The sequence below is a fragment of the Cryptomeria japonica genome, chromosome 4 (genome assembly GCF_030272615.1).
Source record: "Cryptomeria japonica chromosome 4, Sugi_1.0, whole genome shotgun sequence".
In the NCBI taxonomy this organism is placed as follows: Eukaryota; Viridiplantae; Streptophyta; class Pinopsida; order Cupressales; family Cupressaceae; genus Cryptomeria; species Cryptomeria japonica.
The window spans coordinates 711,877,466-711,896,103 of NC_081408.1; the positions used below are offsets into that span (position 1 = coordinate 711,877,466).

At 43.7% G+C, this 18,638-nt stretch overlaps 1 protein-coding gene across 2 annotated transcripts in view; it reads left to right on the forward strand.

The window, feature by feature from the left end:
* The window catches only part of LOC131036187 (ras-related protein RABC1), a 153,665-nt gene that overhangs the window by 11,096 nt on the left and 123,931 nt on the right, over positions 1 to 18,638 (forward strand). For both annotated transcript variants that reach the window (XM_057968011.2, XM_057968010.2), the window contains exon 2: positions 1,060 to 1,254. In XM_057968011.2, coding sequence (XP_057823994.2) covers positions 1,110 to 1,254 — 145 coding nt within the window. In that variant the 5' untranslated portion in view covers positions 1,060 to 1,109. The remainder of the gene's footprint in view (positions 1 to 1,059; positions 1,255 to 18,638) is intronic.

Consider the following 18,638-nt stretch of genomic DNA (forward strand, 5'->3'; position numbering starts at 1 on the left):
GATTAGGTTTACCCAAATTCAATTCCTAAAAGATTTGGTTGCTCCTAATCGTTGAAATTTGTTTTTGTTTGAAAAATTCAAGGGGTGGAACACATCTAAATTGTAACAAACAAAAGCAAGACAAAATAGCTGCAAGAGCACAATCGAACCTATATAATAGAATGGGCATGGTAGAAGCTATGCTCACACATAATAGAAAGTGCTTGATAAATCATGCAATGGAAATTCCTTAACCAATCAAAAAGCCTTGAGTCTTGAATTATTGTACTTACTCTACTTATTGACTCAAAAGAAGTATCTAATCAAAATTCTTGAATATATGATCAATTCATCTTCCACAAATGTTGTGAACTAGTAGTAGCAGTAGGATTTGAAAATAAATAGAGTGCTCAGCTTTAATCAAGGAATCAATGTGAAATATTGCTTTACAAAAAAAGATCTTTTGTGTTGAATATTTTAGATGAATGTACATTGGTTGTTGCATAAGAATATTTGCATGACCAAGAGAGAACTATGATCCGACCTAAATGGACATGAAAAATTAAAAGCAATTTGTTGTTTATTGTTTACCCTGTAAGCCAATTCAAATAAACTTTGCAACCAACATTGCATTGCAGCCAATCCCTTTCCAATGCCAGACTACAAATCAATCTAGTTTGATTTGATGCTCTGTTTATTTTTTAAAGGGACTTACTCTCTCACATTCTCTCTCAGTTGCAAAGATTGATTTGTGTCTTTTTTCTCTGTACAAAAGCATTTAATCAAACTTATTATCTGTCTATGGTTAAATTTCATGCCTACTGTATGCAGTGTTTGAGAAAGTAAAATTTTGATGTTTATTATTTTCTGTCTTATATGAGAAGATGCAATTTGTTTTCTTTTATGATAAGTATGTGGTTTAGATTTCTTTTCAAATTCCAAAGAAGAAGATCAAATTGTGCAGGTAGCATGAATGGGATTTTGCAAAATGATTTGATTGATTTTATTTCCAAAATAATGTGTATTTGCACAAATCTTTAGAATGCTTATTATAAAAAATATCTTAAACGTGTGTTGCAGAAAGTCAGTGCTATAAGACTGTCCTGTAAAACACTGTCACGTGGGAGTCTATGGCTTACAAGTATTCCTCAATGCGCCAGGAAACTTTTGATTACCTTTTCAAGTTATTGCTAATTGGAGATTCTGGAGTAGGCAAGAGTAGTCTCTTATTACGATTTACATCTGATACCTTTGAAGATCTTGCTCCAACAATAGGTATGCGTCTCTTGGGCTTTGCTATAAATTGGGTTAATTACCAATGCTTTCTGCTTCTGCATGATTCCCTTCTAATGGTTTTGGTTTCAATTTTTTTCCATTTTCAATGGTAAATAATCCATAGTTTCCTTTCCTCTGTCAACATCCCCTTATCCCAGTTCCTATGCTATTTTCTGATTCATAAATCATTTGTAGGATTTTGAGGTTACTTCTAGGTTTTTCTATTGAGATTTTTAGGATTTATCTTCCTCAACAGGGGACTCAAAGGAATATAGCATTTGTTCCTTTTACATCAAAACCATGAAAGTGACAAATCACATATTTTGTTTAATTTCCCTTTTGAGTCTTGACATGTGACAAGATTTTACTCCTTAAGTTAACTTAACATTCATGATATCAACTTAAAAGTGTGATATTAATAATTTGTCTGGTTTGCATGTTTAAACATAGTTGTCCAAAAAATGTGGATCTCAAATATGGGTGGAAATGGAAGATTTATAGAGAATACAAGGACAAAAGATAGTAGCAATATTTATTTTCACTTCTAATACTTATACTGTAATGTCCCCTACCTGATTAACATAATTAGTCTATTTCAATATACTAAAATTGATTGAGAGACTAATCATGAAGCCAGTCATTGATATTCTTCAATTTATTATTTATTAACAAGTGCTTATTTATTTTCCTCATTAGATGATTAATTTCATTATCCATAGTTCTTAATATAGTTATCAGACCCTGCTACTACTTTAGTTTTAAGGGAGAAGGGTCTATGTATGTTACGAAAATGCTTAGAGACCAAATACAATAGGTTCCCTCAAAGTTTACAGATCCAAGCCCTTACCTATCTTGGGTCTATACCCTCATGGCTTATGGGTTGCTGATCCCTACCCTATCTTGTGACTTAACCTACTGCTTGGATTTAGATTGTCCTTCTTTGGAACATCTCATTCCTATCTTCTTAAATACTGACAGTAATAACATGTTTTAGACTATAAGTATACTAATTTCCTATGTATTATGAATATATATGAAATTAAGTGTGACTTTCATACATATTGCAGTCCATATTAATATTACTATTAATTCTGCATAAGAACTTTATCAGACTTCATATATTAAGCATACTTATTAAACACATCCCCATGCATACCACCAAGAACAAGGATGTTACTGCCTGTAAATCTGATCCAATCCATGGTGATGTAATGTCACTAGATGCTTTTCATTCCTTTCTTTTATATATCTCAATGTGAGGGAGAGGTCACACCTCTTCATCATGTATGCCCTTGGGCAAGAGACACCCTTTCACCATTAACACCCTTTGAAAGAGTGCAACTCTTCGTTATTTCTGTCCATTGAAAGGGACACAACCTTTCACAATCAGATTTGCGCTTCTTATTTAAATCAGATCTGCATTTCTGATTTCCAAATTATCCTCCTCTCAAAAGAGGTTCTCTTCTCCCTTTTATATCTCATTGTTGAGGGAGTCACAACTTTTCCTTCCATGTCTTTTGACCATTCATTAACTTAATTAAATTTTAGTTCATTATATTTAATTATATTTTAATTTAATTTTTAATATTTAAATCTTATTATTATTTATTACTCAATTCTATTTCAAAGTGGGGACATTACAGTCTGCCCCGCTCAAGATTGCTTGTCCTCAAGCAATGATCATGGATTGTTCAACAATGACTTCCAATATGAAATGGCTTTGGAAACACACATGGAATAAACATGCTAGAAACATATCAGGCATGAACCAAACACAGATCATACACATAAAAACACAGAGCATGCACATGGATAGATGCAAACACAGAGCATACACGCAAATACTTATATTGCTAGATTTCTTCTCATTGACTAGAATGATTCATTGATTCCTCTTTACCCTTTAGGATGGCAGGATCAAAGCTCTGATACTATTTGTAATGTCCCCTACCTGATTAACATAATTAATCTATTTCAATTTACTAAAATTGATTGAGAGACTAATCATGAAGCCAGTCATTGATATTCTTCAATTTATTATTTATTAACAAGTGCTTATTTATTTTCCTCATTAGATAATTAATTTCATTAATCATAGTTCTTAATATAGCTATCAGACCCTGCCACTACTTCAGTTTTAAGGGAGAAGGGTCTATGTATGTTATCAAAATGCTTAGAGGCCAAATACAATAGGTTCCCTTAAAGTTTACAGATCCAAGACCTTACCTATCTTGGGTCTATACCCTCAAGGCTTATGGGTTACTGATCCCCACCCTATCTTGGGACTTAACCTATTGCTTGGATTTAGACTGCCCTTCTTTGGAACATCTCATTCCCATGTTCTTAAATATTGACAGTAATAACATGATTTAGTCTATAAGTATACTAATTTCTTATGTATTATGAATATATATGAAATTAAGTATGATTGTCATACATATTGCAGTCCATATTAATATTACTATTAATTCTGCATAAGAACTTTATTGGACTTCATATATTAAGCATACTTATTAAACACATCCCCATGCTTACCACCAAGAACAAGGATGTTACTGCTTGTAACTTAATAACAGTTCTGATCTGATCCAATCCATGGTGATGTCACTAGATGATTTTGATTCCTTTCCTTTATATCTCTCAGTGTGAGGGAGAGGTCACACCTCTTCATCATGTATTCCCTTTGGCAAGAGACATAGCCTTTCACCATTAGCACCTTGTTGACGTGTCTGAAATTGCATTGCTGCAAACTCCATACGGCCAACACAGAATAGAATAAACCAGCTGAGTATCCTATCCTCTCTTGAGATAAGGAAATCCCTAGTGCAGTTTTCTACGTTTGATCAAAGGGGATAACCTCAAGGTTTCGTTTGTCAGTTCTTGACTGCGGGATTTCTCAGTGGTTTGATGTGTTTATGCTGGAAATACAAGGGGTACTTACGGTGAGATAGGTGATTGATAGATGAGTTCCCTGGAATCTTGATGATCTTTCTTATCAAATGATTTCAGTTGGGTTGATATTGTTTTCAATGGGCCTGCGGATTCTCTTGATAAAAAAAGGGAAAAAGGAGGGAAGGATAGGGAGAGAAAGATACATGAAATATAAATTTTAACTAAGATAGCAGTTTCAGCAAACAGACGGACACCTCCAAATAACTAGACTAAGCATCACCAGCTACTTGAGCATAATGCTCACATAAATCTAGTGCAATCTTCAAAGCAAAATAGGATTTTCATGTTATCAACTACAACATTAGAACTTCTACATTCATAGTGAGTATTCAATAACTGAACTTAAGCATATAAAAGGTTCAGATTAACCATCCAGAGAGAAAGGCAATAAGCCATTCCCCAATGATGTGAACTGTGAGGATTCTGTCGGATGTTTGTTTGAAAATGCTATAGAAAAATGAAAGACATAACAAAATAATTTAAATGGTGAAGAAGGAGACCATGCACTCACAATGAAAAAAAAACAGCCTTAACTTTGCATTAATCCTGTGTAAATTTCACCAAAGCTTCAGCAACAATCCATGAACTTCTTACAAAATGAGGGAAAACCAGTCCCTTAAATAGGCTTCAAAAAATGATGAATGACCCAGATCTAATCTAAACAAGTGGCCCAGATTCATCCATAAAACATGGCTGCCCATACCCATAAATGGGAGGCAAATATCAACAACCACCCCAAAGGGAGCAATAACTACCCAAAAAGGTAATTATAGCAATTTCAAAAATAATCCAAAAAGGTGCATTAATAAAGTTTTACATTTTAGTTGACTTGGAAGTCAAACATGACCTTTTGGTGCAAAAGTGCACTTTTAAGATTTAGAGAGAAAAAAACACTTTTAAGAAATCACTTTTTCTATTTCAGCCCCACACTCCTTTTCTAGAAATTCATCTTCACCATGCAAATATTCCCGCCACAGATCACGACCTGCCGTACGTTCCTCACGAACATATTCCTGGAACTTGATGCATAATTGGAATAGCAAACTGAATGGAGGCATAGGAGGATGACGAATTTTATATTGCATGCCTTCAAGGTACTGGTCTACATGCTTTAAACCGTCCTTCCAGCTGGAACGATTACGCTCAAAGCATAACATGTCTGAATGGAATTGACCAGCAAAACTCAAGTCCCTAGTGGAATAGGTGATCCTATCCTCTCTTCCCAGTCCGGCTGAATTGCATCATCGGACAAGTCATTCTTCCATCCTGAAACCATTGATCGGAGGACTGTCTTACCTAGTTCTTGCATGTTTCCCAGAATTGCTTCGCATGCGTCATTTTCTTTGTCAATGATTTCTCTGGTGTCATTTTTCATGGTGATTGTCAAGTACCATTCCTTAAGAGTGCTGATGTTATGAGGATCTAGGATGGCGGACAATGTAGGAATCTGCGCATGGATCTAGAAAAGAGCCCTCATGAGGGGGAGAGTTGTGGCAGCCACTTCGTGCATTTGGAGGGATTCCCTCTTTACCTCTAATAGCCGGGCCAGGTTGGTCTCTCGATGGTGAGCCATCTCTTTTACTTCCTCGAGGATTTGCTCTCCTCTCCCTTCGATGCCTTGTATCCATTCTCTGATGGCCTTTGCAATATCCCGTACTCCTTTGAACTCTGTTGTGGTCCTTTGTGCCAATGCCGTCGGGGGAATGTGGGATTTGGAAGCATTGTGTAATGGTCTCAGGAGTTGATTAATGTATCCCTCGGCCTGCTCAGCACGGGTTCGATACATATCCTTTTCAGTTGTTATCTCTTCAAGCTGCCTGAGTATATTCTGTACTGAATCTTTGAATTCTTCTTTTTCTTGCTCCTTAGTGGCTCGTCCAATGGGGACAGTTGTGATGCTATAATCCGCTAGTGTAATCTGATCTGCTGGCTTGTCCACAAGCGGGGCAGCAATGTGAAGAGTGCGGTTCCTTTGATCATCCTTAGTCATTCTAGAATATGCTTTGGGTTTTTTCTTCCCCTTAGTTTTAGCTTGGTCTATGCGCGAGAAGATGTTTTCCAGATCAATAGGTGGTTTGGTGGCGGCTTTGCGTTGGGCTCTGGCAATCAACCATTCTTGAGGTACTGCCTGGGCTGATGATATGGTTAAGTCTACATTTTGTTCTTTGATGTTTTCAGCTGACTCATCACAGATTCGCAGCTGTTCTACTACCGGAGGGGTGGAAGAGGTGCCAAGTTCCTTGCTTGCAGCTGAATTTTCTCCTACTTCACTGAACAATTGTCTGGTATCTTCATGTGATGGTTGTCCTTCAGTCCTTTCGAGCTCGCGAGTCTCCTCTGTCCTTTGTTTTCCTTTGACAGTAGAGTCATCTTTAGTCGTATTGTGGAGCAACAACTCATGGTGGCTCTGTTGAGTGTGTTCATGCACCTCTATCCCTTGAATGGATGGAATCTCTACTTCCTCTATTTGGTTACCTGGTTCGGTTGTTTCAATGGCTCTTAGCTCAGCTTCTAGCATGTCGGGTGCAGGAGGATCATCAGCTTCAAATGCATCGATGTCACTCTGGGAAGGCAGAGCAGGTATATAATCTAATTCTACCACATCGTCGAACGAACTAGGGTCCTTTGAGGATGAAGTGACCTTTGGTCTCCTTATAGGAATCTTCTCCCTTCTTGTTCTCTTGGACGTCCGAGTCCCTCTGTAGGCCTTAGCCTTCTTTCTCTTTTCAGGCTTCTCGATTTCTTCTCTGGGTGCACTGGACATTCCCTCATCTTCAGAGGATTGAGAATCAAGGCTGCCCATTAGGTGGTAGGTGAACTGGACTCCTTCGTGAATTAGCCTCTCAATCTGTTGATGTAACCATTGGTCTGTATATCTTGCTGGGGCTGCCATGACCGCCTCAAAATCAGTGATAGGGTCCTGGGACCAATCAACGCCTGGCAAAAGATGCCTTACCGCCTCAAATTCTCGGACTTGGAGGCAATTCCCTGAATTTGTGAGTTGATCTAGGACCCGACGGTATTCAAAGAGCCACATTTGTTGCACATTCAGCCTAGAATATTCACGTCTCCGGACCTCGTAGTCATCAGAGCAATTTTTCCAATAGTCTTCAACTGATTCCTTTGCTCTGTACCGCCTGCCATAGGCTCTCTTTGCTAGATTATCGTGATCGAAATATTTTCTCGGAAAATGGTCCTGTAGGCCATAAGAGGCCAGCTCTGCGAGGGATTCCTCTGCTAGGGTAGGGGTCTTCAGGTGGACATCCTGGTTGCCTATAATCATGGGGAATGCGAATCCAGCCTACTTGCTTTCTCTAAGTAAAATGCCGGCCGGACGTGACTGCCTAGCGACCTCCATAACATTGAACATGCATTTGTTTAGTATAAACAAAGAGGCACGATCAAGTAATGTCTTGATTGGTCATAACTGATCAAGGCATTGCTTGACCGTGCCCCATTTGTTACATACTTATATTGAGTGGCATTCGTGAGATAGGACATAGAGAACATTAAATGCTCCTCTCACCTGCTACAAACAAGAAGATAGTCATATATATACATTGAGGAAATAATAAAATTAAATAATAGAATATAACTTGCATATTGAATGTAAATTGAACATCATTTACAGAAGCAGCCCAACGAGCATTGATTGTCGAACAACATGCCGAACGTAGGAGACGGTTAAAGGGAATCACAAAGGAACTGAGCGGAAGGAACAACAAAAATGGCGAGGGCCAAGTCTCGAATTTAATTGAAACAACACAGAAGCAACTGGGGGACCTTTCCCTCACGTTGGAAGAAATTGGTGACGGGAGTACGGTAGAACCGTACACACCATTTAGATGAGAGGACGAGACCAGAAAGGAGAAGGAGACTGAAACCGAGATCAGAGAAGTAGGAGATACTGGTGCAGCCGAAGGTGTCGGGAGGAGACAGGGGCACGGTAGCAGAAGCAATCTGTTCGGGTCGGGCTCAGCCATCCCTGGTAGTCAAGGCAGTCTGGTAGGACCTAGCGGACCAGTTTCCGGAGTACCTAGTGGTAGTGGACCTGGAGGGCCAATCCTGGGAGGTACAAACCTTGGAGGTTCCGGAGGGCAAGGTGCGCAGAAGGTAAGAAGCGCGATGGCAGGCAAACAAAAGTTGCCCAAATTCAATAGAGATGGCAAAGATGACCCCGTATGGCACTGCCGTACGTGTGAGACAATATGGTCAGCACACAGGGTGGTTGACAAAGCGGATTGGGTGGTGCAGTTCCCTGCCACCCTGAGAGGGGTAGCCATTGATTGGTACTTTGATGTGGATAAAGAAAAGGTGGGAATATGGGATGAACTACAAAAAGCTTTCGAGACGAAGTTTCGACTCCTTCGAGATGATAATGAGATCGTGGCGGAGATATTAAGCACAAAGCAGGGAAAGCACGAGACAGTGCGAACATACAGTCGACGGTTAAAGGAGTTACTAGGGAAGATGGAGAACCAGCTGGCTGACGGACTAAAGAAGAGATGATTCGTGGAAGGGTTGCGATCATCCCTGCGGAGAAAGATGAAAATTGTACCGCCCACCTCATACGACGACGCATACAACCGCGCGATGGATTTGGAAAGTGAAGGCAAAACATCGTGGAAGAAAAAGGACAAGTCCTCTGCAAAAGAGGAGTCCTCGGGAGAAAGCAGCAGTGATGAATCATTAAGTAAGAAGGTGCAAGCTCTTCAAAAGGATATGCATCGTATGATGAAGGAATTTAAGAACATGAAAGGAAGCACGAGTAAAAACGAAGACGTGTGGTGCACGAAATGTAAGGAAGAAGGTCACACAAAAGGCACCTGCCCGAAGAAGGCATTCTGTGAAATTTGCCAAATGTTGGGACACGCCGTCAAAGAGTGTCCCTACAACATGAAAACAAAAGGGAACCAAGTATTCTTCACGCAAGAGCAACCCTCATTGTCCGCAGCAGCGAGCTCCGCCCAGTCGCAAGCCGACGCCACTGCATCATCCGGTGGTTATAGAGGTAACCGAAGAGGAGGGAGAGGCAACAACAACAACAACAATCGGAGTAGAATGCAGTATGACGCTAAGGGGCGGCTAATAATTCAATGTCGGGCCTGCAACCAATGGGGGCACTTCGCTCGGGAGTGCCAGAATACTGAAACCCCCTAGAGCCTGTGTAGATGGTGCGGCCCCGGTGATCATGATGATACAAACTGTCCTAAGCCGGGGCTGAATCTACTCAATATTGAGAAGATGGGCGAAGACATGAAGTATTGGCAATCACTCGCGCGCAGGCGAAGAAGGCAACGTATCTCGACCCCCGCACAAAGGAGGAGAGACTGTGGGAGGTGAAGGCCGACATTGAACGGGAGATGGCGGCAGAAGGACAAAAGAACATAGAGATGATGAGGCCCTCAACCCGCCTGAAAGCGGAAAAGAATATCATTGGGCAAGTCTTGCCGATGGAGGTGCTGATAAAGGTAAAAGACCTTCTAGACTCCATGCCACATTTGAGGACTGCCATCCTCAGCAATGTGCAAAGCACTGCACACGCACCTTCGAGAGCACCGCAGGTGGAGGTTCCCGTCAGCCCTTCGACTGACCCGATGTTACTAGCCTTGAACAGTGGTAGACACCCAACTGTGGTAGAAATGGGCATCCTTGGGACCATTCTGAAGGACACCATTGTGGACGGGGGTTCTGGGGTGAGTGTACTACTAGAAGAGACATGGAAGAGGCTGGGGAAACCCACCCTGTGGCCACCCACATTCAATCTGGTGGGAGCCGACCAACACGGCATCAAGCCACTCGACATATTGATGGCCCAGCAAGTGACAATTTGTAGGCAACCCTTCCTATTAGATTTTGTAGTTATTCCCTTGAAAAAGAAAGGCTATGACGCCATCCTGGGGAGAGTGTGGTTGATCACCACGAGGGTGAATCATAACTGGAAGAAAAATACACTCTCCATGGAGAAGGGAGGGCGGAAATATATCATTGACCTACGACCCAAGATGTTGGCGAAGAGCTCGCCTCTTCCGACTCGGACTCAAAGGACTCTAATAAATGGGAATGAGGTTCCGACGAAAGCAAAGGCAAGAACGCGATGGAGCCAAATAGTGAAGGGGTACTTGAATTGGAGGAATGTTCTGAAGACGAGGTGTGCTCACTCAACGGGCTCTTCCATTGGCAAATGGAGGATTACGAACTTTTTCAATGCAACATGTTGCAGATAGAGGAGCATGCTGATAAGGAGGTCTTCCCTCCGGAATACAGAGAATATAAGGAGGGGGAAGCCCGAGTGGACGAGGCACCCGCACATCAGTTCGAGAAAGACAAGGAAATTCAATTTGAAGAATCCAAGCTGAAGGCAACCAACCTAGGAAAGGAGGAGGACACACAAAATATATTAGTCGGGGATGACTGGGATCCTGTGCTGAAGGCAGTGGCCTTCAAAATATTTCTAGAGTTTAAAGTCGTCTTCGCATGGACGTATAAAGACCTGAAGGGGGTACCTCCCGAACTGTGCGTGCATTGCATCCCGTTGGTACCCGGAGCCCAGCTTGTACGAAAATGATCGTACCGGATGAACTGCAACTATGCAACGCGGGTGAACAAAGAGATAGAAAAAATGCTAGAGGCCGGTATCATTTTCAAAGTACAGACAAGTGAATGGGTGTCGCCCATAGTCATTTCATTAAAGAAGGAGGCTAACCAAATAAGGATTTGTGTGGACTTCCGGTGTCTCAATGCAGTTACGATTAAAGACCCCTTCCCAATACCGTTTACGGATAGCATATTGGAGGAGGTGGTCGGCCATGAGATGTACTCGTTTATGGATGGATTCTCCGGATATAACCAGATCTCAATCGCCGAGGAAGATAAATTGAAGACCACCTTCGTGGTCAAAGATGGTGTCTATGCGTACAACCGAATGCCATTCGGCCTATGCAATGCACCTGCAACATTCCAGCGAATTATACTACACATATTTGACAAGATGTTGGTAGGGAATTTTAAAGCCTTCCTCGACGATTGACCCATCTATAGCGGGCAAGATACGCATTTGGTAGCCCTCAGAGAGTGCATGGAGAGATGCCGAAGGGCAAGGCTGGCCCTTAATCCAAAAGAATGTCGATTTATGGTGCCACAAGGCAAATTGCTTGGGCACATTGTATGCAAAACAGGTCTGAAGACGGACCCAGACAAAGTACGGGTGATCGTGGAGATGGAGCCTCCTACGGATGTCACCGGGGTAAAGTCCTTCCTGGGCCATATCGGCTACTATAGGAGGTTCATAAAAAACTTTGCACAAATATCCCACCCCTTGGACAAGCTTACTCGCAAGGGTGAGCCGTACACCTGGGGGACCCCGGAGAGTGAAGCATTTGAGGAATTGAAGACGAGGCTGGTAGCTGCCGCCATCCTCGCTTACCCCAACTGGGACAGGGAGTTCCATGTCCATGTGGACGCTTTAAACTTTGCGATCCGTGCCACACTGGCCCAAGTGGGAGATCACAGGTTGGATCATCCCGTCTATTTTGCCAGTAGACTGTTATCCACAGCGGAGAAAAAATACAGCACAACAGAACGGGAGGCATTGGGGATGATCTATGCGGTGCAAAAATTCAGACACTACCTGTTGGCGACACCGTTCACATTCTACGTAGACCATCAAGCCCTCATGTACTTGGTCAACAAGCCGATAATTCAGGGAAGGATTAGTCGATGGCTACTCTTGCTGTAAGAGTTTACGTTCACCATTATCATGCGGCCTAGGAAAAGCCATGTGATAGTGGACCAATTATCACGCATAAAGTTAGGAGAACCACCAGAAGGGGTGAACGATGATTTTCCAGATGCCCACTTATTCCAAATTGCTGCATTGCCACCATGGTACACAGCCATCGGGGAGTATCTTTCTACTTCAGTCTTCCCGCCAGGCATGCTACCAGGAGAACAAAGGAAACTGGTTTTACGAAGTCGAACATTCCAACTGATCAATGGACTGTTATATAAGATGGGACCGGATCAAATACTCAGAAGATGTGTGATGGAGGAGGAGGTGCCAGGAGTTCTTCGAGAGGCGCACGAAGGGCCGACAGGGGGACACATGGGACCAGACACTACTGCACGGAAGGTGCTACTCGCGGGCTTGTGGTGGCTCACGCTATATAATGATGCCCGAGAAAGGGTTGCTGGTTGCGACACGTGCCAAAGGGCTGGGAAACCATTGAAGCAGGACTTTATGCCACTTAACCCCTCGCACACGCAGGAATTATTTGAACGATGGGGGTTGGACTTTGTCGGACCACTCAAAGTCAGCCGTGCTAGGCGGTGCAGATACATCGTGGTAGCCACAGAATATTTGACTAAGTGGGTGGAAGCATGGGCCCTACTCGATAACTCGGCGGTGAGTACAACCAGATTTATTTATGAGCAAATCATTACTCGTTATGGTATCCCCATGCAGCTGATGAGTGATCGAGGTGGCCATTTTGTCAACCATGTTATTAAGTTGCTCACGACAGAATTTTAGATCTTACATTCTCTGTCGAGTCCTTACTACCCTCGAGCCAACGGGTAGGCGGGGGCCACAAACAAGATCCTTGTAGGAGTCATTTATAAGTCGTGCGGGGTCGAAGGGGAAGATTGGGAAGAGAAGTTACCCTCCGTGTTGTGGGCTTACCGCACGACGTACAAAGTGACTATGGGACAAACGCCCTTCCAACTTATGTATGGGCAAGAAGTAGTGGTGCCCGCCGAATTCATGGTACCGAGTCTTTGTATTGCATTAGAAAATAGACTTGGCTATATGGAGAGCCTAAGGGAGCGACTTTATGCTCTGAATAAACTTGATGAGAAGCGGATGATGGCTCAGTGGGCAACCGAGACAACGCAGCAGAGGAGGAAGTTGTGGCACAATAAGCATCTAAAGTGAATGAAGTTCACCCTAGGACAACTTGTGTTGAAATATAATGGGCGAAATGAAATTAAACCTGGAAAATTTAAAGTGAGGTGGCTAGGACCTTACAAAGTTCGTGAAGTCGCAGCAAATAGATCGGTTCTGCTGAGGACATTGGACGGCTGTGAAGTGACCGAAGCCGTGAATGGGTCCAAATTGAAGGTTTACCACGAACAGAGGGAACCTGGACCCTCCAATTAGGGTGTTTGAAAGTATTTTGAAAATTAAAAATAAAAATAAAAAAAATGAAAGGGTGCCACCATCGGTGGCTACCATACGGTATCTGTCCTTTGGCGGGAGCCACCGTCGGTGGAACACCATCATGCGGCGGGAAAGCCACGGTCGGTGTGAACCACCGTGCGGCAGGGTGTTGCCATGGGAAAGCCACTGTGTGGTATCAAAAGTCACCGTGTGGTGGGAAACATATGCGAAGAGAATGAGACGCACACGTCCACACAGCAACACAGAAACGGAAGAAGGTAGTCTCCACACTTCCACGCGAGGCGTTCAGATTAGTTAGCCATACGAAGGAGCATACTAGCCAGCGGCATGGAGACGACAAAATTGCACAACTGAAAGATCGTTGTACGGCCTCGACGCCATCCAGGAGGTACTTAAGGTGGTTACGAAGGTGTTTCAAGACCATACGGCTACAACCAGAAATTAGTTACACGAGAAATTAATGGAGTCGGCTGGGAAACGGAGTTGGAAGAAGCAGTTGCAGGCTTCCTCTAGTAGCAGCCAGATGAATAGAAATACCAGGGTTCTTTCGTCAGGCGTGCGTGTTGCAGGCAGCATAATGGATGCCCGCACAAGTCAGAAGAAAAAGCAAAAAACACAACCTGCGACAAGTGGGAAAAATACATTGACTCCTCAGAATATCACCTTCGAGGGACTGAATGGGTCTGAATGCAGGAAATGGTGGCAGGACACACCCGACGATGATTTGGTGAAGCAAAACCTTCGTAAGGCAGGAGTGGAGTGGGCTATCTGAATGCCCATGTTTCCTATCCGAGAGTATGAGGGTGCCCTACGGTTCATGGTGCATACCTTTGACAGACACACACGGACGAGTACTTTTGAGTATCTCGGGAGGGATGTCACTATATCCTTCAAAGCTGTGGACTTTACCAGAGTGTTTGGCATCCCAGGCAGATAGGGCAGGAAAATCGAGTTGAAGGCTAAGAAGATGAAGCGTGAGGAGAAAGAATATTGGACTAAATTAGTATCCAGAAACTTGACCAAGGCGGAGTTGGACAGCGTGGCTGATGCCATGAAGGGACGAGGAATGTGCAAGACCTTTGTTGCAGAGGGCCACTGGCGGTGCATGATGGATGTCATTAATAGCAGGTTCACAGGATCTGGTAGGGCATCGGACATCGCCCTCCCTCAGATTATGCTCATGAACGGGCTTACGAACGACATTGTGTACGATTGGGCTATGTTGCTAGCAGAGAGAATGTGCGAGTTCTTGATGATGCAGCTCGCACGTTTTATATGCCCCATTATGCCATAGGACTGTTCTTGGAGGCCACGCGGGAAGCAGTGCCAGAGGCAGGGTTGGAGGTACGGCTGCAGGGATCGTTGGCAGCAGGTGAGCCTCCTACCATGTATTGGAGACACCTTGACATTGGGCTCTTCCGCGAAGTGAAAATGGATGGTAGATACGACCTCAGGGGAACCTGATAGTGGGAGGGAGACTGCCAGTAGTACAGAGGCTTCGGAGGCAGAGGATGAGCAGGATGATAGCAGTAGGGCGACGGAGGAGGGGAGGATGGATCCAAGTGGGGAGAGGATCCTTTTTTGCCCCACCCTTGCTACCGATGGGCACACCTGTGATGTCATCTGGAGTGGGAGGCACCTCTATTCCGGCATTTGGGCAGAGCCGCACGCTAGTTGCACTTGGTCCCATCCAGCAGCAGGTAGCATCACCTCCGCAGGGTCGAGCACCACCTTCGGAACCGGCCCCAGCCACGGAGGCACTTACAGAAGACATGGCGGAGTCGTGTCCAGATGGGTCACCGCATCGAGTAGTGGTAGATGAGGAGTAGGGGCTGAGGGAGGCGGTTGATACGGAGCCTCAAGTGCGGTGGGATGTTGTTGGACCTAAGGCATTGGTGACCGTTTCTGCCTCCTTGTTAGAGGAGCCCATGGCTATGGCGACACACACTCCGGTCGTAGAGATGCAGAGAGTCCCGGGGATCCCTAGTACAAACCTGTCGGTAGTGGCTATGGAGAGCTGGCTGACTCAGTGATTTCAGATGACAGTGGTACTACCCGTGGGAGCTACTATATTCTCACCTTGTCGAGAGACTCCAGCTGAGGTAGTAGACTTGGATGATTCATCTGGCGAGGCACATGTACCAACAGTTGGGAACGAGGCAGGAGAGGTCGTCTCTACTATCCAGGAGCAGGGGGATGTTACACCTCTAGCGACGGAGGAGGTACCTTCATACCAGTAGGATGCGGTAGTATCGGTTCCGATAGAGACTTCTGAGTTACCCCTTGGCGCTCTTACACAAATGCCACTTCCATCACGGTCACAACCTTCGGAGCAAGAGGGGGAGGACATTGAGGCCTATTTAGTTGACATGGTGACGAGGGGTAGGCGAGTGGTGGCCATGGCCTAGATGCGAGCATTACAGCAGGTTGTGGTGGAGTTAGAGAGGGTCCTACAGTTTATGCGGGTGGGCTGCCTTGCAGCCTTTGCTACATGCTTTGCTACTCAGACGGATGAGATGCTACAGGCTTGGATTGTGCGTGAGCCCATTGTGGAGAGTCGGGTGATGGCAGTCGTCCGAGAGATTGAGCAGGTCTATCGAGACGCCTACTATGCATTAAGGCGTACGCAGCATGAGTTTGCGGTCGGCGAGGCTGCTCAAGTCGAATTGGAGAGGGATGTGGCCAGTCAGTAGGCCTCGTGGGCAGCAGAGAGGGCACAGTTGTTGGCGTAGCTTGAGATGGCCCGAGCAGAGAAGCCTGAGGTGGAGACTTGCCATTCGGCGGAGCAGAGTGTGAGGAGCCTTGTATAGCAGGAGTTGGATGCAGTCACTGCCAAGAGGAGCCTGTTGCAGGCTCAATTGGTCTGTATGATGGAGACAACGGATACGAAAGAGGAGTTGTTGGAAGCTGCGCAAATGGTGAAGACGGCTTTGGAGAAAGTGTTGGTGGTGGAGCGTGATGTGACTGCACGTACTCAGCAGGTTTATGAGCTTCGCGTCCGCTTGGCGGCCCAGACATCGGCATCTCAACCTTCTACTTCAGGGACGCCTTCTCAGCTTCCTCAGTTTTGTCTTGGATGTATATTTTGTATGGGTTGCATTGTCTCCATTTTTGTTGTTAGTTGTCGGAGACAACTTCTTTTTTGGGGGGAATGATGTTGTCAGGAAATATGTATATCTTATGTTTTGGTAGTAATGTTATTTGTTAGTAGTTAGTTAGCCGACGGGTAGGTAGTTGGAGTCACGACAGTTGTGTCGCACCCCTTCGGTTGTTATATATTGTACTACCCGTGGGTATTGAAGGAGGGGATGTTTACGAAAGATAATACTATGGACATTGGGTGCATTCTGAGTCATTAATGGAAAGTTTATTCTCGTATTCATCTTGTACTTGCATTGTTCATTTCTGCATTACTTCTGTACTCTTTCTGTTTATCCAGTGAGGCAAACAATGGTGAGCTTGCTGATGGGCTCGGTTGGGGTTTGGCTCTCCTTCCCTACCAGTTCTATTGAGGTGAATGGCTCTTCTATTGAGGTGGAGAGCGGGTGGATGGGTGAAGATGGATGTAGTCTTTTGGGGGCTTTTTCTGCCTTGTTTCTTGAGGTTTTGGGAGCCTACTTAAAACCCAATATTCCAGCAAACTGGAGTTTTTATGATCTTTTGTCTTTGGATCTAGTGGGCTTGATTGGTGTTTGGCTTGTTCAGTTGGTGATCTGTTTCTCATCAATTCCTATTGAGGTGGAGACGAGTTGTGCTGGATGGAAGCTGACTTTCAGTTGGATTGTCTTTGTTGGTTTCAACTTGATGGTTTTGGGAGTCAAGTCAAAACCCAATATGAAGGTTAAGGGAGCCTTGTTAAAACCCTTCGATCTTATTGTAGTGACATCTTTTGGTGTTGTTTGAGTTGTCTAGTGGATGGCTTTGGCCTCCTTTTTTCAGCTAGTTCTTCTAGGATTATTCTTTGATGTTTGGCTGAGGTTGGGCTGGTGGTAATCTATGTTGTATCTTTTAGCAGAGTTCTTCTTTGGGTTTTGGATCCGTGCAAAATCCAAGGGTTTCAGGTCCCTTCAAAACTTGTTGTAAGGGGTTTCGGGTCCCCTCAAAACCTGTTTGATCCTTAATAAAAAACAACCAATAGGTAAGAAATCGGGGAATAATTCAACCATCATTATTAATAAAGTGCAACTAATATATTATCATTAAATTAAAAGGTTTTTAAGGATAATATTTTGTTGTATGGCAGTCTATTGCAAAATGAATATTATTTTATTAAAAGTGATTTTAAAAATATATTATCCGCAAAGTTCAGTGGGAGGTTATAGAAGGAGGCCAATGAAAAAAAGGACATTCATTCTGAGTTTGATAATTTACTTTTCTTGAAATTTTTGCCTGTGGCCAAATGTCCACCAGTAGGACAAAACCCCAATGGTCGCTTGATGGATGAAAACCTGAAAGGCTGAATCTGAGGATGAAATCCCTTTGTCTTCAAGGGCATGGTTCATCCAGGATCACAGATGGTGTTGAAAAATACAGTATAAAGGTTTTCAACACATTGATTTATTTATACGAGCTTTCAAGGTTTGCCGAGTACAGATACAAATTAATGCAGTTTGCAGGAAAACATGAATTTGTATGCAGAGTTTTTTTAATCAGTACTTGCACACAAATAAATTGGTGATTTATTAATGATTTCATCTTATATTAATCCAGCTGCTCCTTGTTTATTAAATATTCATGTTTGAAAGTAAAAAATGCAGGTGCAAAATGATAATGCTGAAATAAAGAACTGTGGGTTTTGGATTCATATTAATTATTCCAAAGGGAGTGCTTATGTTATAAGGAAGTTTGTGTGCTTTGCGTGGTGCATGGGAAATGTTTTGAGGGAATCTTCATTCTGGCCACCACACGTGAGACAAGGGGGAGCACCTTTAACTAAAAATCGCCACTAATGTTTGTCTTTTGTGGACGATTGGGTGACATGGAATATTAAGAGGAAGTGTCGTGAGATTTCAAGGGAATTGCAGCATATGTAGGGCTAAACGGTGGTTAAGGAAAATTATGGGAATTGACTTGATTTTAAATTTAAGTGCTGGGTATTAAAGCCTTATTTTCTTCCAGCAGCACCTTGAAGGGCCCTCCTAAACTTGCTGCAACTATCCCACAAAGTATTGCTGCCCATCATTTGCTGATGTGTTTTACATGAGCTTCTGTACATGTAGAAGGAGGTGCTGTACTGTTTAAGGGAGAGGTCAAG